Source organism: Lissotriton vulgaris, chromosome 3_1, assembly GCF_964263255.1.
Source record: "Lissotriton vulgaris chromosome 3_1, aLisVul1.2, whole genome shotgun sequence".
NCBI lineage: Eukaryota > Metazoa > Chordata > Amphibia > Caudata > Salamandridae > Lissotriton > Lissotriton vulgaris.
Genome location: NC_141689.1, coordinates 655,588,507 through 655,614,148, shown reverse-complemented (window position 1 = coordinate 655,614,148; position 25,642 = coordinate 655,588,507). Strand labels below are relative to the sequence as shown.

General features: G+C 42.9%; 1 protein-coding gene across 1 annotated transcript in view; it reads left to right on the top strand.

Moving 5' to 3' along the window:
- The window catches only part of CHD1 (chromodomain helicase DNA binding protein 1), a 1,544,591-nt gene that overhangs the window by 496,826 nt on the left and 1,022,123 nt on the right, over positions 1 to 25,642 (top strand). The window contains exon 15 of the mRNA XM_086960963.1: positions 14,333 to 14,521. Within this exon, the coding sequence (XP_086817089.1) occupies positions 14,333 to 14,521 (189 nt within the window). The remainder of the gene's footprint in view (positions 1 to 14,332; positions 14,522 to 25,642) is intronic.

Here is a 25,642-nt window from a genome sequence, read left to right as displayed (position 1 = left end):
TCTGCTCGGGTCCACGTCTCAGTTAGAAAGAGCGCATCCAAGCCATAGGAATCTGAGGAGTGCAATTTCAACATGATGTTTACAAAGTGACCGGACGTTAAGCAGGCCGCAGGACAGCACCTCTCATTTAACAGAGTTAGTGTTCAACACTTGGCTTGCCTGGGGGCGTAGCTGAATAAGCTCAGTCCTAGAGTATGTGACAGGAGATGAAGAGTCAAGGGCAGCATGGATGGCGCTGGGCGAGACCGGTGCGCGAACGGGCGCAAACGGGCTTACCTCTGGTGCGCTTCCGGCGCGCCTACGTCGCGCCTACGCTGCGCGCTTGAACGGTCACCATCCTTTATACCGAAGAGCACGGACGTCCTGTGAGGGCAGGCCACTAGCGCCTCCACCAAGATGGCGCCTGAACTATGTCGCCTCCTGAAGCCCTCACCCAATATGGCGGCGAAGAAGACGGCGCTATACAGCCCCAGCCCTCCCTTGAATCCCTCTGTCCCGCAAATGCGGGTGAACAACAATTTAACGTGCAAGTAAGTGCTAACGGGGGATGCCCAATAATTCTAACTAACCAGCAAGCGTCTATATATAATCTTCGTGCAGCACAGAGCGGTAAATGCCACAGCAGTTTTAATTACAAGGTATTTTAAAACAGCCAAATGCAGGATCAAAGAATAAAATAAGAATTAAAAACAGCGCGAGTGCGCAGGTTTAGCAAGTCATGTGCCCTGAACTAAAGTCCAGGAGCTTTGCTGCCACAGCTGAGTTGCCCGCTAGCCATCAGCCACCAACCAGAGGCCCCGTATCCCCATTGGATAACATTGGGCCTCAGCACTCTGCCACCCTACTGCCGGTGAGGGTGTAACAAGAGTGCATCCTTGACCCTGAGGGACAACCTTGTTCTAATTCCAGAAGCTCAACTCCAAAGACCGATTACATACCTGGTAACCATTAACTTCATTTCCCTCCATAGGAACCTATTGACTGTTTTTCTCTGAAAAAGGTTTTAAGTGTGGAGTTGATTTGTATGTTAACCTGAAAAAAAACAATTGTGCAAAACTGACTTTACTTACCTTTTCTCTAGGAAATGTCCCAATGTGATTTCTAGGCATATCACACTGGGTAGAAAAAGTAATCTCAGAAGTAATGTAAAAGTAACTTACCTGTAATTCTTATTGCAAAATCAATACAAAGTATATGTACAGCATTTCACAGTATTGCATTACCAATAATTCAAAGTGTAACCATTTCAAAGTACATTTACAATTGCATTTCAAACTGTATATTTACTGCAAAGTATTTATCAACTTACCTGTGCTTACTTGCTTGGTTCTAGAAAATAAAATAGCTAAAAGAATATTTTCAGACAAAACCAATTGGTCGGAGTGTGTGAAATCATTTGCTGATTGAGTGGGTAACAACGAATGCTTTACACTGTCTTCTGATATTGTCTTAGTGCTCGACCACACTACCACAAATAGAGAGTGAGGTGCTATCTAACTTTACCTACGCCTACCGTTGGGGATCCACTGGACTCTGTTCACACTATAGCTCACTTTGGTATAGTATATACTGAGCCAGCTTCCTACAGGGCGTAAATGTACAAATAAATTAATGAATAATAATCATTGCAATCATCAAACATTGCCGGTGGTGCCAGGGACGTGGAGAGAGGGGTTGATATTCAGGGGGGGACTAATTGCTGCATCGCTTAATTGTTACTCTTGTTAATGTTTAAAACTGTTGGTGGACTTACCTGCTTACTGATTTATACATGCATAACACATTGTTCGGACTTGGAACTTGGACATTGCTGTCAAACCAACGAGCAATAGATGCTATATACTAAAATCCAAAGCCAAGCAAATAGTGTGAAATATCCAAATACACTCTTCTTGGAGGCACAGATACGCAATTCCATATATTTGTTACGGGATATAACCTATGTTATGCGATAACACGATTATGAAAGTACGTATTTTACATCATAAATGTAACAGAAAATCTAATAAACAGATATTTAAAAAAGATGGAAGACAAAATCTAGGGATCTGCATAGTGGAAAGCTAAATGCTTCACAATTTCAATCAGGTTTCTTGTAAAGCATGACAACTCATCTGTTAGGATCGGTGGAGGCGGGGGTTTGGGGGGTTTCAGTCGAAGAGCCAGGTCTTGAGGTCCTTCCTGAATTGCGTCAGTGATTGCCTGAGATTCAGAGGCAGGGTGGTCCAGTCTTTGGAGCGAGGCAGGAGAACGATCTTTCTCCAGCTGGGGCCCTGCAGATTTGTGGGATGGTGCCAGGGCCAGTTGGGCGGAGCAGAGATATCTAGTGGGTGGATAGGAGTGGTTGAGGTATGCAGGTCTGGCATATTTGTGGAGCTTGAAGGTCATTCAAGCTAGTGGAGGTCTCTCAGGTGGCAGGTGATGTGGCTCCTGCTGGGGATGTTCAGGATAAGTCTGGCGAAGGCGTTTCCAGATGTTACTCCAGTATTGGAACTTTCATAGATTCACAGGTTTGAATCATTCCTCGTCGTCATGATAGGAGTCCCCAGTACTTAAAATAGTAGTAGCAATAGTAGTAGTAGACTTAAATAGTCATAATAAACTAATAGGTATAGACCAAAAAAGGCGTAGGCCTCTTAGTTTAACAACCTATCCTTGTCCTTAAAGAAAAGGACCCTATTTTTGCCTCAACCAATCAACACTAATTACCCTCTAGAACACTTCTGAAGGAAGATCAGAACCTCAGATTTTCTACCGCACGTTGTGCTTGGGAGTTTTGGATTTCTTCAACAGGAAAGTAACATTTTATATACATTTCTTAATATCATCTTCCTGTTTTTGTGGGTCCTAGTATATTTGAACTGTTTGTTAACAAGAGAGAGAAGACCCCACTTGTTCCAGGGAACAGGGTACTGCAGACAATCAAAGTCAATGGGAATTTCCCTGGACTAACTATATGGAGAATAGTTAGATATTCTATATGGTACTTGAATGTAACATAAACATATTATGTAAAAATAATTTTTGCCAACAACTAAAATGTAACGTTTATGCGCTCTTATTAAAAAACTTATATGTTCTTTCTCCCTGTTGGACAGGGTATAATCCTTAACATGAGGAACCCTAAAGCAGATTAAAATTTCAGAAAAACCAATCTTTTTCTGAAAAGCAAAGAAAAATGCAACTTTCTCAATACAATAAAAATTCATTAGACATTCATCAATGTAAAAATTCAATTACAATGTACATACACAACAAATTTCACAAAAATATTAAAAATACATTACTAAATCGAGCAACAAACAGAAACCCCTCTTTTCAGTGGAACAGTAGATATTAGTCCCAAATGATCAGATCCAATAGCCTTATTATTATATATCTGAGTATTCCAATGTCCACGATTGGCGTATTTATGGAAACCACTCGGCTTTACTAAGATTCTACGTGAAAAATGCGTCGACGCGTTTCGGTGTATTGAGCCTTGAATGTGGTCACACCTTCCTCAGGACAGTAATTATTGGGGTCATCATCACAATTTTTGGTGGAATCTATCTAGATGTAAAAAAAATATATATCAGTCAATGCATCATTTTATATTTTCTCACTACTTTCTAAGATACATTTACACCACGCTTTAGTATTCCATCTTGTGAGCATCAGCTTAGCTAAGAAACCATTTCTATCGTATGTTTACTATACACTAAATACACACATATCGGCAGGTTATGTTGCTTCTTGAACATTAGACAGTTCCGTAAGAATAAATGGATCAAAACATGTCCTTATTTGTACATAGTATAAGCCTAATACCATTACACTTTAATTGTTGGCATATGAATGATTGGCTTATGGGAAACCTGTCTATGGGGTGTGAATTACACATGCCATTTTTTGAAATATTGGCACTCAAACGTTTTGTAATCTTTTTTTAATTGACCACTATCTATATATTTGGGTCACCTATACACATACTCTCACTATGTCCGTTAAAAAATCTTTAACATAGTCCTATAGATGTAAGGTTTCTTTACATATCTACAACCCCTCTTTAGGTGACCTCTACTGACCTCTGTGATGGTGCTTGATTAGGTAGAGTCCTTAATCAAAGGGAATATCTTATTAAATCCCTGATCAGGTTAAACACTCGTCCCTTTCCTCAGGCGAAAAAGTTTTTTCTTTTATATCCTTATGAATGCTGAGGAGACAGAGGGTATGCTTTAGTTTTCTTGGTTATAGTTTTAACTGTTTTCTGTTCTTACCTCTTGTAGTTTATTTAGGCGTTTTGTTAAGACTTTTCCTATGATCGTACTACTTGCCTCAAAGGTTCGGATTATTGATATATATTATGCCCTCGGATTCTGGATGAGAGACAAAATTGTAAGATTTAATATAAAGTCTCACTTTTCTTCACGATTTTATCTACTACCTTCGGCTCTACATTTACTTACCAGTGATCCCTGTGTCCACTGTATTCACCACAGTGTCACCTTGGGGATACGTATTCGAATTGGGTCACCAAGGTTCCTTTGAACTGGATATGTTCTGGGCAAAAGGAATAACATACGCTATTTTATATTGAGTTAAATGCGGCGAGTGAATAAGATGATTTCTTTAAGTTTCGCTACATAGCCCTATATATTAAGCGTCTGACCTTAATCGGTAAAAAAAGCGTGTTCAAAAATGACATGTGCTATTTTATATCAATTTAAATGTGACGGTGACAGATAATTTCTTTAAATTTCGCTCTATATTTCAAGGTCTGACCTTACTCGATGATGCTTTAAATATTGAGAAGAGTGTTGTTATATACATTGATGTTAAATGCTATCTGCCTTTCTGTTCGTCTAATTATTTTGCTTTTCTTTAGGGCCCGGTTTCCTCTTTCCTCCTCTGTGTGAATATTGGGCGGCTTACTCCTCTTCAATACAAAATGTGGATAATCCCAGTTTAACTTCCGCTACGATCGTAGCCCTCTATATGCTCGATCTGAGGACCACCAACCCACGTATAGAGTTTCCACCTTAATACTATCCCTGCCTACACATTCTATCGCGGGTGATCGTAAGGACTCCATGCAGTGGGCTTACCTTCAGAAATTTCACCTCTCGCATCACCGTGGGTTCATCTAGTTCTGTTTCCTCCTTACTCCAACTTGAGCGTTATATACTATTCCTAAACACCTAATGCGTTACAGCTGTAGGTGTTTTGGTTAACGCTACTCTCTCTTCCGGGCATTTTGGTCGCGCATGCGTATTGCGGCCCGGTCATGAACAGAAAGGTGGCCGCCATCTTAAGCTGGTCATCCTCCCTACCTTTTGTATCTGGAATTTAGTCAGATATATATTTTCTATCAGATTTACGGCCAGTTTTAATGAAACTACGGACAGTCTGCTATTGACTTTAGTTATTTCTTTTACTGCCAAGGTGTTTATCCAATATGATGCAACTGCTGTTTTTTTTTTGGGAATCTCAGATAAGTAGGGCGCTCTACCTAGTATGTACGTTGAGAGTGTTTCAATGGTAAGGTGAAGGTATGGTGCGTAAGAGTGAACGGAAAAAGCCCTTAACCGTTCAAAAGGAGAGTCTGCAAGGACTCTCACAGTACATAAAGACAGCAATACTCTCGCACACAAACACAAGGTATAACACTAGTAGTAAAGTAATGGTAAACATAAAACATAAGTGGCCACAAAGTAGACAGATGCAGATTTCCGGATATATTCTTAACGTGGGTTGTTTAATTGGGTCCACAACCAGCCGACACGTGTTTCGTCGTGTGAGAGTGAATCATGACGACTCTTCAGGGCTGGCAACAAAAAACATAATGGAATGTGTCTAGAATTAGTCTAGAATTCGTCATTGCATACAGCACATTACTGTAGAAAGCAATAGTGACTCAAGGTGACTTGTTTATACACCTCTACAGTGCCGCTTCTCCCCATAGATCATGGATGGAATAGAAGTGAATCGTGTGAGATAGGTGACTGTTATAAGAGAAAATAAAATCAAACTTTGCATGTATAGATAATATCTCTATTCTCCTATATGACATGTCTAGTCAAAAAGGTTTAGTTAAGCAAAACGGAGGATTGCAATTCTGACTCCAGTAGTATAACATGTACCGTACTAAACATGATCCCTCACATAAAGGTCTCAGAGTGAAAGTGACATAGACGTGGTAGTGAAAATAAATGTGGTACATCCTCCAAACTAAATAGAATGTGATTGCATGTAGGTTATAGGTGCGCAAAATAAAAAATTATACTAAATGTCATGGGGCTAAGAATGTGCCTACCTTGTGGCACAACCTACATGCATGTAGGTCCGGAAGATAAAGATTCGCTTTAGATAGGAATCTAAGTAAGGTGAAAACGAGAAACATAAGAAGGGGTAATAGTACTTCAAAACAAATCTCACGGCTGAGAGAGAAGATTAAAGATGATGGCTTACCACTGGTTTTTAATGGTATTCATACGTGTGTCAGTTTTTCAGAGTTAAATATTCCATAAGAACTACAAGTGTTATACCTTATGTTTGTGTGCGAGAGTATTGCTGTCTTTGTGTTTATCCAATATGTTTACGTGCCGCCCAAAGTGGTTGATGGAGGTTTGCGCGGATATTTAACCTGTTTTTTTAATGATTATACCTTTCACTTCCTGCCATTCACTTTGTCGTGTATAAATTCCCATGCTACGGCCAACCTTTTCCCAGTAATTTGATAATGTTACAGAGATGGGACAAAACTAGAGTATTGCGTACCGCGGGCTGTATTGTGGGGTTATTTAGCTCACACTACTATGTCCCTTACATACATGTAACCATCGGGGTATGCACATTGATATGTGTAGCTCCATTTATATATGTCTAGTAGTCTTTCTCTCGAGATTATTGTATCGCTCCTATACCCTTATCACTATACACAGAAATCTTCAAGATATCTTCAACCCATGAGGTGGGTGTTATCATCTACCTATACCGGTTTACACTTATACTGATACAGTTCCATCTATTATCTTTACAGTAAAGTGTCCCAGTCCTCTCTGGTGTTTAGTCCACACTTAATAGTGTTGAACTTAATCATGTACCACTGTTCTTGCTGTTTTCGTCTTTTCTTGGTGTTTCCCATCCTCGTCTGTTCTTTGATTTTCTCCACCACCACCCATCTAATATCTAATTCTGTATGATTTTTTTCTTTCCAGTGGTTCACTAATGGGGCATTCTCCTTCCCTAGTCGGATCGCTGATTTATGTTCCCCTATTCTTACCCTTACCTCTCTGCCTGTCTCACCTGTATATCCTAGGCCGCAAGGGCAAAGGATAAGGTATAACAAATTTTTACTCCTACAGTTAGTTAGAGTATTCAGGCTGTGCTTGACAGAGTTCAAACAGATTTCTTTTGTGGTCAAGCACAATACTAAAGCGTGGTGTAAATGTATCCTAGAAAGTAGTGAGAAAATATAAAATGATGCATTGACTGATATATATTTTTTTAACATCTAGATAGATTCCACCAAAAATTGTGATGATGACCCCAATAATTACTGTCCTGAGGAAGGTGTGACCACATTCAAGGCTCAATACACCGAAACGCGTTGACGCATTTTTCACATAGAATCCAAGTAAAGCCGAGTAGTTTCCATAAATACGCCAATCGTGGACATTGGAATACTCAGAAATATAATAATAAGGCTATTGGATCTGATCATTTGGGACTAAGATCTACTGTTCCACTGAAAAGAGGGGTTTCTGTTTGTTGTTCGATTTAGTAATGTATTTTTAATATTTTTGTGAAATTTGTTGTGTATGTACATTGTAATTGAATTTTTACATTGATGAATGTCTAATGAATTTTTATTGTATTGAGTTTTTTTTTCTTTGCTTTTCAGAAAAAGATTGTTTTTTCTGAAATGTTAATCTGCTTTTGGGTTCCTTATGTTAAGGATTATACCCTGTCCAACAGGGAGAAAGAACATATAAGTTTTTTAATAAAGAGCGCATAAACGTTACATTTTAGTTGTTGGCAAAAATTATTTTTACATAATATGTTTGTTACTTTCAAGTACCATATAAAATATCTAACTATTCTCCATATAGTTAGTCCAGGGAAATTCCCATTGACTTTGATTATATTTGAACGGTGTCTGACAAGGCTAAGAAGGCTCTCTTCAGAGAATGTGCCACTTCCCTGAAGAAAAGTCTTTATGTGGATGATCCCCACAAGAATTGCATTTACTGCCTATATCCATCTCATAAGGCGTCTGAATGCAAGATTTGCCATACTTTTTCTAATAAAACCCTTAGAGGCAGAGAAGGAAGTCTTCTCATCTGGCTTCAAAAATTAAAAACTAGATCAGACCCTGTGCCAGTCTACATCTTCAAAAGCCTCTACAAAGAGGGCAAGAGAGTCATCGCAGACTGATAAAGAACCTGCTAAAAAGTGCTTCAAGAAGGTTTCTCATGTGTCTTTCTGAGTGCAAAGGATCTCATAAGAAAGAACAGTTAAGGACTGTGACTGAACCAAAAACACCTCCTACAGAACGTACACTGCCTTTCAAAAAACCTACTTCTGAAAGTATGTCAGGAAGTTTTCAGTCAGTAAGGAAAAGTACTTCAGCTCCGTTGATGAGAAGAGGATGTATTTCTGGCACGTTGACTACTTGTTCTATGGCTGTGTCATCGTCGCCGATGACCCTTACATCGTCAACGCGAGGTCCAGTTTCATCAACCATTCCCTTGATATGTGTGACGCACCATCGACAAAGTTCTTGTCGTCAATACTCATTACATTGTCGAAGAAGATATCGTCGACAGTATCATCGTCGACATCGCCACCGTCAGGGGAAAAGCTGATGACGCAACCAATGTCAGCGAGGTCATCGCCGTCGAAGAGTGTTCTACCGTCGTCGGACACAGTGCCATCGACGAAATTGAAGTCATCGGCGTCGACTAAGTCTCTACTGTCGACGACCCTACATGCGTCGACAAAGTTAACTTCGTCGATGAAGCTATCCTCGTTGACGACATCGCCTATGGCAAGTACAATCAAGGCTGTAGAAGTGAAGACGCTGTTGTCGACACAATCGTCGATGCATCTGTAGACTCAATTGTCCACGAAGAATGCATCTTTGAAACTGACTTCGCCAAAAAAGATTTTGGCATCAGAAATCACACCTGAACACACCTCACCAGCAAAACTACTCCACTTTGGAGGAGGGAGAGTCTGAGGAAGGCGATGAAGATGAAAGTCCCTTTGGGGTTGCATACAGCCCTTCAGAATTACACGTTAGGTGCCAACCTGACGATGATGATGATGATGAAGATGAGGAAGAACAACACTGCTATGGTCAAGCCTTTTTTACTGAGCCTGAACAACATCATCAGTACCATGAGGAAATGGTCACAATGCTGTCTGCATTATTGAATGATTTGCAGTTTATACTGCAAGACTACAGACAGCTCTTCGCTCCTTCGGAACAGTCTATGCCTCCTCCTCCTCAGGTGACATCGCCAGTGAGAGTTAGAGCTCCTACGGTCCTTTCAGTGCCAAATACTCCTCAATCTGTTCCTCTCCAGGAACAAGATTCTTCTGACGAGCAAGGGCAACTTCATGCTACAACTTCTGAATGGGATGGCTACAGGATGTCTTCACTAGCTTCACCTGTTCCTCCTCCGGTAGATTTTCCACCTGAGGATAATTGGGGATTTCACAATCTGTTGGAGGGTGCTGCGAAAAGGTTTGCCATTCCATTGTCTTGCAAACAAGTGGACTGCTTTCCATATGACTTTAAGGAACCTTTTCGCAAATCAGTGAGGTCTGTTCCCATAATTGATTATATTTGGGAGGAAGGGGTTAGAATTATGAAGAATCCAGCATCTCTACCAGCAGTGCTCCCACGTCTAGATAAAAAGCATAAAACAAATTAGGATGCCCTAGCGTGCATCACAGGACACCCAAAACTGGACTCAGTAGTAATGCAGGCCACTCAAAGCCAATCAAAGAATCCTACAATACCCCTTACTGCGCCTCCGGACAAAGAGGGCAGATGTTTAGATTCTATTGGGAAAAGATTCTCATCAATGTCAGCTCTCACACTAAAGACAGCAAAATCCTGTGTGGTTTTAGGGCGCCATGATTGCCAAATGTGGTCGGACATTGCTTCCTATTTTGATCACTTGCCATAAGATGTTAAAGAGGAGGCAAAAAAGATACAGCATGAAGGGGAAAGATCATCAAACGAGATTATAGACTCGGCAATGGATGTTGCTGTAACAGGATTCAGACAATTAGCTGGTTCAGCAGTCCTAAGGAAACAGGGCTGGCTGAAGGCCACCTCCTTTTGCCCTGAGGTCCAAAAAAAGATATTGGACCTTACATACGATGGAGAGGCTCTTTTTTGCAGCCATGTAGAGGAAGCCCTTAAAACCATCAAGGCAAACACAGACACTGCCAAGTCTTTGGGAGCGCTGCAGTTCCGGAAACGCCCTTTCGAAGATCAAAGGATAGAGGCCAACCTTCCTATGAGGAGGTTACGTTACCAGAAGTATCGTTACCCGGCGTATTCTTCCGCTTCACACTTTGGAAGGAATTACTAACACATAGGGAGACAGGCTCACTGGGTTACACAATTGTGATCTAAATCACTCAGCTTATGTGATGGCTTCTATCTCTTAGTCCACCCTTGGTCTCTCATCTAATTGCTTCCCACAAAATATCATCACTGGTATCGTCATTTTTACTTTCATCAACTCACATTTATTGAGTCGTTCTGATCTGATTCACTGCCTTTTAACCTCTGAATGCAAACAACAAATAATGCACGCCTTTATGGCGGCATGGAGTTTATCATTATATTGGAGAACCACGTATCTTATATATAATTTTTTTTTTACAGTAGCCAACCTTGATCTACTGTGGCCCATTTTCCTGACGAAGGCACAGCCCAGTGCCGAAATGCGCATCCAACGCAGGAAATTATTACCCGTGTGCCACATTGTTTTTCTCTCATTAAAACTTGACACTGTTATCATTGTACCCATCTGAAATGTAGAATAGTTGCCAATTGTAATGTACACTAGCCTTTTAGGATGTATGAATGCAGATGAATGATTGTGTTTGTATGGGACCCTCTTCTGTTTTGAATAAAATGAATTGTTTATTATTATCATCAATAAAAATCATATCTTTTTTGTAAATATATTCAGATTTAGTTGGTTCTCCTTTCATTCATGTTGATATGCTATCAGTTGTTGAAATCATTATAATGTGTATAATTTTGTTGCCTTAAGTCTGTACACTACATTGATCAGTCCCTGCCTTAAGGAACAAGTACCCTACTAGCAGGGGCCTCTCTTTACAATATATACATATTCTTCCATGTCACAGTCATACAACCCTTAGTTTCAACAAAGACTACTGCCTCTGACATCCTATGTCAGAGCAAATAGAGGAAAGACGTCGAGGGCTGGTAAGGATACTAGCTGCTGCCAATCATGCACCTCCAGCTCCAAATCTCAGGTCACCTAGCCAATCATTTCAATCTCGTGCTACCCGTCTGGGAGGCAACATTTCACACATTCTTCACCAGTGGCAAGCTATTACTCCAGACCAATGGATTCTGCCGTAGTTCAATTTGGACACACTCTAGAATTTACTCAAGTACGCCCTGCAACTCCCCCTCAAGCCTCCCACCACAAACATCTCAAGGCTCTTCAACAGGAGGTGAAGAGCATGCTGTACATAGGGGTGATAGAGAAAGTACCATTCTCAAGCAGGGTCAAAGGTTTCTACGCCCGTTTCTTCTTAATCAAAAAGAAGTGAAAGCAGTGGAGACCAATTATGGAAGTTTGAAATCTCAATCTATATCTAAAACAACTAATTTTCAGAATGATATCATTACAAGAAGTACTAAAGCTCCTGCACCAGCACAATTTCATGGCATTAGACCTCCAAGACGGCTATTTCCATGTACCTATTCACCCAAACCCCAGAAAGTACCTAAGAATTGTGGTAGCCGGATGCCACTACCAGTTCAGGGTGCTCCCATTTGATTCAAATCGGCGCCCAGGATTTTTACAAAGTCTCACTCAAATTTCAGCCTTTCTCAGACAGCAGAAACATCAAGTCTTCCCATATCTGGACGACTGGCTTATCAAAGCCCCGTACGAGCGAGAAGCGAGAAAGTCCACAGATGCCTTCACAGATCTTTTCAGAATCTTGGGTCTGACTATAAATTAGCAAAAATCCATAATCAGAATCCTTCACACAAGATTGCCTTCTTAGAAGCGATACTGGACACAGGCTGCTTAAAAGCACACCCGCAGAGGAACGTCAGCAACGACTCCTTGTTCTGACAAATTCCATCAAAAGAAAGAAGTCCCTTTCGGTCCAACTTTTCAAATCACTTTTAGTGATGATGTCGCCTTGCATACCACTGATTCTATTTTGTTGTCTTAGGATGCGCCCATTTCAGGAAGAACTGGACAGACAGTGGGTACAGTCGGTAGGCTCGACGACATGGCCAGAGTAACTCCTCGTATGGTGATGGCCCTGGAGTGGTGGTAAGACACAGACCATCTGTGAGCAGGGATGTCCTTGCATCAGGAGGCCCCACCACTGGTAATCACAACAGATGCGTCCTTAGAAGGATGGGTAGCTTACTTTCAAGAACTCCAAGTACATGATGGAAAATGGCATCAACCTCAAACTCCATCTTACATAAATTTGTGTTGAAATCTGTGTATCTGTCCCTCCAGGTGTTGCTGCCCAGGATACAGAATTCATCAGTGCTAGTCCGAACAGACAGTACAAAACAAAAACGATGCACTATGTAAAAAAGCAAGGGGGTACGAAATTTCACCTTCTCTCCAAGGAAGTCCATTGTGGGAATAGGCCATAGACCACGGGATCTGAGGTTCTGAGCTTCCTTCAGGAGTGTTCTAGAGGGTGATTAGTGCTGATTGAGTCAAAAATGTGGTCCTTTTCTTTATAAGGACTAGGATAGGTTATTAAAGTATGAGGCAGAGGCCTCCTATGGTCTATACCTATTAGTGTGTTATGACTATTTAAGTGTACTACTACTATTACTACCGGGTACTCCCATCATGATTGGGAATGATTCAAGCATGTGAATCTATGAAACCTTCCAATACTGGAGAACTACAGTTACAGGTAAGCCACTTATTTCTTCTGCAATTTCTTTAGGAGTTTTTGGGTTGTCGCCATTGAGTGCGCTGCCGTTGTCTAATCGGCTGCTGATGAGCACTTGGGTGACCAATTTCCTGGACTCGCTGGGGATCCACTTGAAAATCTTCTGAAGCAGGCGTAGCGCGTGGAAGCTGGAAGACTGCGTAGATTTGGCAGTTTATTGAGGGCGGGGAGGCCAAGGTTTTGTGAGTGGTTCGTTGGGGGGGGGGGGGCGTCTGAGCGCTGTAGACCATCAGGAATCGTTCCAGGCTGAGGGGGTGGAGCCCAGGTGAGGACTTTGGCCTCGTCTGAGTTGAGCTTGATGGAGCTGTCCTTCATCCAGGTGGCAACTGCCGTCATCCCGTTGTGGAAGTTCCTGTTGGCGGCTGTGGGTCTGTCTTTGAGGGAAAGAATCAGCTGGTCGTCATCGGCGTAGGAGATGTCCATGGAGTCTGATGATGGCTGCAAGTAGGGCAATGTAGATGTTGACATAGCATGTATTTTATAAACGTTGCCAGCTTCCCACATTGTAAATGTTAATTAAAAAAAATCATTGTGAAAAAGATTCCCTGCATGAAAGTGGGGAACGCTTGTGTTGCAGTTCATGATGAAGACTGCCCCTACAGTCTAATTGCTAAGTGCTGATTTCTGAGTTACATTCTGTCTGTCTGTCTGCTGCTATGAGTGCAGTAGAGATTAATGGAAGTGCAGCTGCCAGTTGGCAGCCCTGCAACCTCTCAGGCCGAAAATAGCCTTGGTAACAGCATTGAAAACAATTCCCTCAAACCTGAAATCCCATCCAAATTGTTCCTAGCTGCAGAAAATATGGGTTTGATGAAGCACAACTTCACCCGTCTTTATGAAGCATATAGTTTTCCAACTTGCAGGTGAAGGGTAAAACTTCACTCACACAAAAATAAGACTGTTGATGAGACACTTTTGTTGCAAATAAATAGCTTGCTCCTTAAGAAACCCATGCTTAGTATTTGGTGGACATAGCCAGTTACATTTGTGGTGTGTTCTTGCTAAAGGTATACCTTATGAGAGCAAGAAACTGCCCTTTGATTATGTATAATTTTACTTCAGAAAGAAATGAAAGCATTATGTTTATAATCATTTTTTTCACAATGTACTTTATGTATATTCTTAGGTTTTCTTCCTGGGAACATTTTGAAGAAGAACATGGGAAAGGAAGAGAGTATGGTTATGCAAGTCTTCACAGGGAACTTGAGCCATTCCTATTACGAAGAGTTAAGAAAGATGTGGAAAAATCTTTACCTGCTAAAGTAGAACAAATTTTGAGAATAGAGATGAGTGCATTACAGAAACAATATTACAAGTAAGTAGTGAAGTGTACAGGAATATCCCTTCATTTTACATACATATTTATGATTTCCCATAATTTATTGAGCATCTCCCACCCTGCATTTCTTGATCCAGCTTCACTATACCAGGGTAAAATTTGATATATTTGACTAACTTTCGATATAAGATGTACTAGTCCTGCTAGATCCTCTTTTCCATCTGTTTGACAATTTCCAGAATTGAGAAATAAAAAGCTTTTTAACCCCTTCGATGCTGATGACGAGCTCAGCTCGTCATCAGCCACGGATGGCGTGTGCTGATGACGAGCTGAGCTCGTCATGTAAAACGGTTTTGCGAAAAAAGCCGCACAGCGCAAAAATCACCGCAGCAGCGATGCGGTTAAAAGGGGAACACCAGCTTTCCGCTGTGTATCCTGGCTCGTTCCCTACCTTTTTGGTTTCCAATTATATGCCCCAGTTTTTGTTTCTGCTCTCTCTTAGACAGCTGGGTTAGCATTGACTGCTCTGCCACTTTTATTTCTTCAGCCACACTTTGTTCTTTACTCGGGATTTTCCTAAGTGATTGGTTCTATATTCATGTTTTTCTTTGGTTGGCTAGTGTTATTAATGACTATCTTTATTTAGTACATGAAATGCAACAAGAGGCTCTTAGCCACTGGATGTCACAAACCTTGCATTACACGATTAGAGACCTTTCTGTCATTCTGCGTTAGAATTCATCAGGGGTTATCTGACAAAAAGAGACCAATGTAGATGGAGATCCTTGAAGTTGGTGTGAGATCAAAGCTGCATCAGTTAGATAAAATCATTTAGAACCAATAATAGTTTTTTTTTTTTTTTTACATAACCCCAGTTTCAGGAGACTAGAACGACGCTTAAGGATGAAGGTCATCCGCATACAAGTGTAAGCGAGTTCCTTCTGGAGTAGAAGCTTCAATCAAAAGAATAGATGTTTTGTAACCAAACAACCTTCTTAAACCTGTTTGGTTCTGTAATACTTTTGCCTCAGATAGGCCAAATCCCTTCTTACGAAACGTTTACGCAGAACCCAAAACAATCCATTTCCATTTGAAATGTACACATTGGGCATCATAGCCGAGTCCACACAAAGGCTTTAAAAAATAAAATTGGTTTAGGGTATAAGATTGAAGAAAGGATATAAAAAAAATGGTCACATGCTGAGTAAGTAAGGATGAAATTAACCAGTGCAAATGACAAACTATCAGAGATTCTAGAAATGTTACCTGAGCTCTCTAGGAATTTGTTGTACCCACTTGATACATGGTCTCCTTTAACACTCTGCCCTGTGTCATGATTTGAGTGATGTATGTGCATGTTATTAAATATGTCCAGGAGATCCGTAATCTTGTGTATCCGTTAGATGCAGTGTTCTGACTTCTAGATATTTACTGCAAATGTAATGACGCTAGCATTTTATTTTTTGTGTTCAGTTGAATCTCCCTTTAAATATGGAATTAGAATGAAAGAGAAACATTAGAAAAATCAGTATCTTTTGCAGCACCCAGTCACTTCTGCATTGTAGGATCTTTCCTGGTAGTCTTAAATGTAGAGTATTTATGCCCAAGTATTGAAATGGACCCTGAAGCACTGGTATTACAAAACCAAAATGTAGTCCATGTCTTGAATTGCCATTTTGCATAAATGCAGGCCCAGCCTCCTTAGGTTAAGCTGGCCAATTTATTTCCTAATTTTCCTCTGTCTTTTAACCATCTATAGACATTACATAAGGCAGCATTCTAGCATCAAAGGTGACCTGTGTTGTGAACAAGAATGCTGTACCTGAAAACCACAATAAGAGAGAGAAAAACAAGATGAACAAAAAGTGGTGTGAGAGGTTAAAAGTGCACCAGTCTTAAAGTAGGCACTGCTCTTTTAAGGAGTGAAAAGGCTCCATCTCTCAGCACTCACTGTACTGGCTGTTGCGTCACTGACTCAATTTTGTTTTCTTGCCAGGATGTTGGAGCACTTCAGGGGTTATGTACAACTTTTTTGAGGTTTTCTCCTCGGAATTGCATGTATTTATACTTAATTTGATGTCTTAAACATGTTTGAAGCTTATTCCCCTAATTCTTTCAACTTGGATGGGATTTTGCACAGTATACCTTCACATTTTCTGAAGTGGCTGTTCTGTGGGTTAAAACAGGCTGCTTCCGACCCACCTATAGTGTGTGTGTATATGGTCTTCTTCCCCTTCTCGCATTTGCTTATAAGTGCACATTTTGTCAGAAGATGACAAGAATTGCCATAAATAAATTTGACAGAATTCACTTGAGGTTGTAGTTGCAAAATATCTGGCCAGATGAAGAAACTGTTATCAACAAAAGAGCGCCATAAAGAACAACCGTGAAGAACCCTTTTTCTCAATGAAAACAAGGTGAATAAACTACCCTAAAAGTGAATGGTCAATTAATTTATATAAGAAGGAAAAGGGGAAAATTAATTATTTTCTAAAAGAACCCTCACTCACCCTAGAGGTGACATGCTTCATCATTGGGTTTGTTCACAGGGGGGCTGACTATCCCCTCCTGTGTGCTACCACGCCTGCGAGTGCAGCGGAGCAGGTATGTGTGAAAGTGGTGATCAGTGCAAAAGGTGTGTGTTTAAAAGATCACAACTGTGCCTCAACAGACTTTATTAGAGGCCAGTTGTTCACATTAAAATTGGTGTAGTCACTGGATATTTTAATTTTTGTCCAAGGATACCAAAAAGTGACTGGTCAACATGTTTCTGTTGTAAAAAGCTAAAGTCAGCTCAGCTTTCTTCAGGACCAATATTTGAAATAAAAATAAAATAAAAACCAATCCTACGGGGGTCCAAGCACGCTAAGGCCTGCCCACACCGTTAGGAAATGAAAAGTGAGGTTAAATAACAATTTGTACTCTCCTCAGGATAACTCACGGTTTACCCATCCATCCAACTCCTGTAATTCATCAGGCGTTGTATAGTGTTAGATTATATGAACCGCTACATGGGCTCAAAAGGATAGGCAGATCTTCACTCGCTGTCAGAATTTCAGACAACAAGACTCGCCGCCTCTAAACCTACTCGGTTACTCCCAATGGCCCGGAGAAACATCACAGGCTGCCCATCAATGATGCTCCTTCCGCTCTGTGCATGCACTTGCCAAGCAAAAACTTTCAAAGATGAAGATCAAGGAAGAAGCATAGTCATCATCTCGGCTCAGGTAATTTCCACCTCTCGCAAGACCACCATTTGACACTATGGGTGATATTGTAAACATCAAAATATGTTTGACACTGATGTCCTGGCTGTCAAAGAGCAGCTCTGTGGCAGGAAGGATGTCAAAGAGCAGCTCTGTGGCAGGAAGGATGCCGAAGAAAGGACTCCCTCTATCAAGGACGTTCTTTAGCACAACTCCCAAGTTTACGAACATTGAACTACATGCGGGGTGGGAACTTAATGACAAAACAATCTTCATGGTAGAAGTTAGTTATTAAGGCACTTGCTGTGGAGAAGGTAGATGTTTATATAGTTGACTGTGACAGATGTTTCTTATTCTTTTGAGAGTTGTTCTTTCTCTGCTTCACCACTGTAGGGAAGTGCTCATTTTTGAATGGTTACCGCCTCCCCCCCATTCCCCCCCCTCCAACCCCACCCCCCTCCCAACACTCATTTCTCCCCTGACATATGATGCACTTTGACTTGGTGCGCCCTGGTTCCCTGCCAATCAGATTCTCAGGGCCTGTGTTCTTTCCCAAAGCTGTACCTTTTGTATTCACAATTGGCACATCTCTAGCCACTGGTGAGCCCCTTGTACAAGTCACCATAGGTACCAAGGGCACTGTGACCGGGAAAGGCCTTTAGACACGACTGCACCTATTGTGCCACCTTTAGAGGCCTTGTACCTGAACACCCACACACTGCCAATGCAGGCTGTGCTTTTTGGTGAATAGAAATGTGAAGAGGTGACCTGGCACACTTCCTTGTGTTCCATGCCTGAAACTCACTGCCTGGGCCTAGGTATATCACCCCTCTAGCAGGGTGCACTAGCACCCAGGTGAGGGTACATTTGCATGAGCCCTGCAATCCTTAAGTCCATTAGTAGACATTGTAAGTGTAGTAAAGCCATAAAAAGTATATGGTCTTAGAGTTAGTCATTACGAACTCCACAGCTCCATAATGGCTTCATTAAAACCTGGGAAGTTTGGTAGCAATCTTCTCAGTACATTAAACCCACACTTATGCCAGTGTGGGATTTAATGTAAGATGCACACTGAGGGCATCTTAGAAATGCCCCCTGAAAAACGGCCATCCCTGTGGTGGCTCCTGAAAAGGCTGTCTGCCATTTGCCACCACCAGACATGTTTTTGGACCCCTGGGTAGAGAGCCTTTGCTCTATGGGTCCATAAACAAAGCCCATCCTGGGCAGAGATGTCATGCCCCCTCCACCAGGTTGGGTTGGGTCCACGAAAGGGGACCCAACCCAACCTGCCACTTTTGTAAACTGTCCTGCCATTTCCTGCCCACCTTTGCCAACTCCAAGGTGAAGAGGCTCACGCCCCCCTCCCACTGGATGGTGGAATAGTAGGAGGGGTACCCTCTCCCCCCCACCCCCCGGAAGATACCCAGTGGTCCCGACCTGCACACACCTTTAAACGACCGTCAATTTAGTATTTAGGGGCCACCCTGAACCTTTCTTCCTCAGATTCGAGAAAGAAAGAAGGACCGAAGAGCTGTGCCTAACCCCTGACGAAGCGTACACCTTCTGCTTTGGTCGCAGCCCTACCGCCTGTCCTGACTTCAGCCTGCCTACAGCGAGAACCCCAGTGTGTCCAGCAGCCTCACAGAGCCCGGAGGACCTACCCTGCACTCATCTAACAGACTCTTCCATGAGCATCAGATTTGCTCAAGCAAGGATTCACCGACAGTATCTGGATCCAGGCAGCCCTGCGATTTTGCACCACTCTGCACCTGACACAGACGGCTGGAGCCCGAGTGACCCAACCCCTGTGATCCTGACCAGGGATCTTGTGACCTCCCTCAAGCTTCAAGATGATGCCTCCAACCTCAATCTGAAGGGTCCCCCCCGACGCGATCAGAGCTGGTAAGAAGAATCCAGCCCAGTCGTCCTGGGCTGAGAAGACGCCTTAACGTACATTCTCCACGGAAAAACGGAAGGGAGTTCAGACCTGACTCACCGATCGGGAGTAGGTACTTGACAGCATAAAGACGCTACAGTAACGGTATGAAAGAAAAATCCACCAGCTAGCACTTAAAACACAGTATAGCTGGCAGTGGCTTCCTTACAATTTTTGCCCTGAAGAAATTGCCTGAATCCCACCATGGCAATGAAACATGTCGGCTTCGAGGTGAGCGCGAATCGATAGGTAGTATTCGCCTCACTCTTTTTTATGTTTATATGTTTACTGTTGGCAACAAGAGAATACAAATAAAAGGTTCATGTATCTTGTGTGCACAATAGTTGTTTTGTTATATGTTGAACGTTGTTAGTCCTTGTCACATATAAGTTTTGCGTACACTGCACCATTCACTGTCTTCCTTTCCTTTGGGGTGTCGGACACGTTTGCGTTAAGCTAGATGACACCAATGATGAGAACAGGGCCATCCTGGTGAGTACCAGCCAGGGGTCCCATTGGTGGTGCGCCCGTGAGGTGTCATCTAGCTATTCACACATTTTTTCAAGTGTTGTCCTTCTAGTGGATGTTTGTACTGTGTTGTTTAGCTATATGTTTATCAGAGATTGGCCCTTTTAACTTTGGCATTCGTCTGATACACGCCAAACAATTTCTAGAATTAGAAGTGTGGGTGGAATGATCTTTCTGGCAATCCACTTGTGTACACGGACTTGTAATGATAAATGCCCTGAGGACTAGGTTTTGTATTTCTTGGATAGATTGAGTGGAGGGTGACCTAGCCGTATAATTTCCCTCTTGACTCCCATTGTATAGACACAAGAAGAATCCAATGCCAAAAGACACCCCTGCACCCAGCGCCCCTCGGCCTGGGGTGGCCCAACCAGGGTATACAGGCATTCCCCAAGAACGCAACTTACCTCTCCAGCCGGTGGTCGCCCACAGGAAACCTCCTTCCCCAAGCTTGCAGCATCTTTATTTAGAGAGTTTTATCTAGCGCTGGCTTGACCTTGGGGTATCAGATCTCTTTACAATCCGTACACAGGCAATAAAAAAACAGACTGACAAAACAAATGGACAGCGTACGTACATAAGGCAGATTATAGAGTCGAGAAGGACTTGATAGTAGGCTGCTAAAAAGAGCTGTGATATATTGTCCACGGGGTTAAAGGTGTTGAGCGAGGAGGAGATCCTTTAGTCTTCTCTAAAAGGTAATGAAGGAGAGTTTGGGTCTGAGATCTGCTGGTAGGGAATTCCAGATTTTGGAGGCCTAGCACAAGAAGGAGAAAGCAGGGGCTTTTTGTTTGTCTCTTTGGGGGTATGAGAAGAAAGTTGCTGAGGCCTCTCAGGTTTCTTCTTTGCCCAACTAATCGTCTCCATTGGAAGCCACAGGGTCCCCGGCGTTCTTTTGGCACACTGCACCTGCGAAATAACCTTCTTTTCCCCATAGGAACCAATGTTGTGATTTTTTTTTGTTCCGAAAAATTTTCTCTGTCAAGTTGCACTTTTCCATGAAAAGAAAGTAACTGTGCTCTAAATAAGTAACTGGAAAAAAATCTATAAGTAATCAAAAGTAATCACTGTATTTAAAACTGTTATAAAAGTAATTCAAACCTGTAAATGATTCCAATACAATCCACAATTGCAGTTCTGTGTACAGCTTTGCATTTGAAAGTGTTCTTAATTACATGTGCCAAGTCCTACTTGGTTCTACAAAATAACATACAATTATATATTTTTATACTTACCTAATTGGTCTGAATTCTGTCTCTGAGTGTGTGTAATCAGTCCTTGATTGAGTGACTTCAATAAATTCTAACCCACCTTCTGGGCAAGCCTAACTACACGTCCGTACTACCAAAAAGAGAGCTTTAGTCATTATTTAATTTAGGCTCTGTTATACCTCTTGGGACTCCCCTGGACTCTGTGCATACACTACCTTAGTTAGGTAAAGTGTATACAGAGCCTGCTTTCTACAACCACCACTAATAATTGCCTGAAGCACCACCTAGTATGATAAAATCCTGTCGAAGACTGGATCCTCTTCTGATGGATTCTTCCAGCCGCAGATTCCTCTCCATGTGAATATTCCCTAGGTGTCAGACCTGGTCCAGAAACTTTAAAGTCCTCCTCTGCACTGGTAGGTTGCATTGTGCTGCTTTCCAGCATTGTTGCGCCACTCCGAAAGTAAGAAACTGGGCTGCATACAAGTGTCACCCATGCACCCTGTCATCTGATAGAGACTTATAGTTGCAGATTCCGCACCTTAGAATATTCCCCTGGCATAAGACCAGATCTGTAAGTTTTCAAACAGTTTACCCTGCACACAAGTAGGTGGTGTCATTTGGCTCTGGGTCAGCAGCGCCAGAAATGACATGCACAATACCCGTATAGGCACCACCCTGGGATGCTGACGTTGGTTCTTTTCTTTTCATGTGAACCATGAGAACCTACCCGTAGTCATTTTTAGGGCTCGGCCTACGACACCACTTCGTCAGAAGTGGGGCGGAGCTCTGAGCCGTTTTGTTACGGGGTTCAGAATAGTGAAGTAAAAATTCCTCACTGCGCGAGATTTTTCCGTACTTTATTTTGGCATCTGCATGCTAATTGGTCCTCGCAGTGCTGTGTTTCTAGTAGCCTTCACGCAATAGGCCATATGGATTTCAGTCTGTGCACTTCCTGCATATTCTGTGCGGTTACGCGCAGGGGAGTTCAATAAATTGTCAATTATGAGTTGTCAGGGTGCCGCGGTGATTGAACCCAGATGTTCCGGGCGCGTTCACCAGTCTGCAGTGAGTTTGGTGGGCGAGCGTTCGTCTTCATCCTTTCATGTGTAAGTGTTGGCCTTTGAAGAGCTGGTTTTCACATGTGTGTGAGTGAGCTGTGGATGCGATGAGGAGACAGATACTGCCGACAAAGCTGAGCATGAAATGGAGACGTCTGAAGCCCAGGAGAGAGTGACAGACCGCTATGACTCCGAGGGGAGAATGGATGAGAGGCACGCTGTCAGTGACGCAGCAGGAGCAGGCAGGTAGACAGCACATCAAAGCACAGGCGAGGTAGTTCACCAAACTGTGGATATTGTGTAAGTGAGGTGGAACAGAACATCAGATGCTTTTGTGCGATTTTCAAGAGTCGTTGAATCCTCAGGTGAGACGCCTCCTTGACATTTCACAGGCAATGTAAACTAATACCATGCCTTTAGGGCATTGGCGCTTTAGAAAAAGTGGCGCTACAGCTGCAACACGGGCAAAGTCCGCACAGATTATGAATATACGTTAAAAACAGGGCCAGCATTGAAAAAACGAACATTAGAAAGTTGTGCGCACGTGTCGTACAAGCATTAAATGCTCTTTTCATAAATGTCCCAGTTATTTCGCGAGATAAGGACCGATTTGGCTGTCATTTCGACTGAGCTACAATATGCAGCCCCTCAAAATACGCTTGTACAGGGGTCACATTTATACAATTTGCAGATTTTGTGGCCACCTGGTATTTAGTAGGTGCGATAAAGTTCGCTTCTGGGGCGCAATGTAGCCAGCTCAGTCCTGCGACGATTTAACATGAGAAAAATGCCTGCTAATTGTTCTGCAGGTCACTGACCCGCCTCCAGCCTGGGTGACTCCGGCACTCAGGCAACTTAGGATCGCAGTTTCTATGCTTACATTTAATGGTTGCATGTACATGAAGACAGCCTGAAAACACACCAAATAAACACGGTAACGCTTTTCACTCCATCTTAATTTACAAGTATTCACTGAGACATTTGCATTCCCCCGGGAACACAGCCACGGATCCCTAGGGGGACACACCCCACAGTTTGAAGATGTCTGCTCTAAGTCCCTTTACTCAGCCCAACACGTGGCAATCGCCAGCATCAGGCAGTCTAGAGTGTTTCTTTGAAGATGTGTGCTGGCGTTTTGAGCTATGTTGTAACTTCTCACGCTGGATGCCTCTTAAAGTCACAAGACCCAGCGAGTTGAAACATGATTGATTGAATGCCGATCATAATACCAAGTGTGTCAAGGGCCATAGAGCAAGCAAGGAGAATGGTCCCCCATTCACAAGTGGATGAACAGTAAAGTACAGGAATTATCAAGGTTCACTGGGTTTCCCATGTCTCTAGGGCCCAGGGTGTGTATGTGTATTACTGTCTTTGTATGTGCAATATGTCTCTGAAAGTGCATGAATGTGTTTGTGTGTGTCTATGTGTATGCACTTCTGCCTCTATAGTCTCTATATGTGCATCTCTGCTTGTGTTTGTGTCTTAGTGTGTACGTGTCTCTCTATTTATGTGTATCTCTGTTTTTGTATGTACATCTCGTGTCTGTATGTGCGTGTCTGTGTTTACTTTATCTGCGTTTTTGTGGTTGTATGTGCATCTCTTTATATGCGTCTTGTTAAAGCATAATGTGGAATTTTATTAATAAATTCTGTTCTTCGGGTGCCATCTGTGTAAGCCGCCACGTTGTATACAACTTGTTGGCTGCCATATAACACGCTGAGTGAGTGCTGAGTGAGTGCTGAGTGAGTGCTGAGTGAGTGCTGAGTGAGTGCAGAGTGAGTGCAGAGTGATAGTGAGTGCAGAGTGACAGTGAGTGCAGAGTGACAGTGAGTGCAGAGTGACAGTGACAGTGAGTGCAGAGTGACAGTGAGTGCAGAGTGACAGTGAGTGCAGAGTGAGAGTGACTGTGAGTGCAGAGTGAGTGCAGAGCGACTGTGAGTGCAGAGTGAGTGCAGAGCGACTGTGAGTGCAGAGTGAGTGCAAGAGTGACAGTGAGTGCAGAGTGAGTGCAAGAGTGACAGTGAGTGCAGAGTCACTGCGAGAGTGAGTATGAGTGCGAGAGTGAGTATGAGTGTGAGAGTGAGTATGAGTGTGAGAGTGACAGTGAGTGCAGAGTGACTGCCAGAGGGACAGTGAGTGCAGAGTGAGTGCAGAATGACTGCAGAGTTAGAGTGAGTAACTGCAGAGTGTGAGTGAGTGCAGAATGTTTGCAAAATGAGTGTAGAGTGACAGTGAGTGCAGAGTGCTGAGTGCAGAGTGAGTGCAGGGGCAGAGTGAGTGCAGTTGCAAAGTGAGTGCAGGGTGAGTGCAGGTGCACAGTCAGTGAGTTCAGAGTGAGGGCACTCACTCTGCACTCACTGAGGGAGAGGGAGTGCAGAAAGAGTGAGTGCAGAGTACAGCGTGAGTGCAGAGTGACTGCAAAGTGAGTGCAGGTGCAGAGTCAGTGCAGAGTGAGTGCAGAGTGAGTGTAAGTGCAGAGTGAGTGCAAAATGAGTGTCAGTGCAGAGTGTGTGTAGAGAGTGCAGGTGCAGAGTGAGTGCAAAGTGAGTGCAGGTGCAGAGTGAGTGCAGAGTGTGTGCAAGTGCATAATGACTGCAGAGTGAGTGTGACTGCAGAGTGACTGCAGCGTGAGTGTGACTGCAGAGTGACTGCAGAGTGAGTGTGATTGGAGAGTGAGTGTACAGTGAGTGCAGGTGCAGAGTGAGTGCAGGTACAGAGTGAGTGCAGAGTGAGTGCGAGTGCAGATTGACTGCAGAGTGAGTGCGAGTGCAGATTGACTGCAGAGTGAGTGCAAGTGCAGATTGACTGCAGAGTGAGTGTGACTGCAGACTGACTGCAGTGTGAGCGTGACTGCAGAGTGAGTGTGACTGGAGAGTGACTGCAGAGTGAGTGTGACTGCAGAGTGAGTGTGACTGCAGAGTAACAGTGAGTGCAGTGACAGTGACTGCAGTGTGTGAGAGTGTGCAGGGTGCACAGTGTGTGAGTGTACAGGATGAACAGTGTAAACTATGCAGGGTGAACAGTGTGAGTGTGCAGGGAGAGCAGTGTATGAGTGTGTAGGGGCACTGTGTGAGTGCAAGAGACGAACACTCAAACTAAGTCCACCACTCACATACATAAGACCACTTACAAAACACCACACCACACACACCACACCACACACACCACACACACATACCACACTCACACACACCAGCCTCTCCCCACCACACACT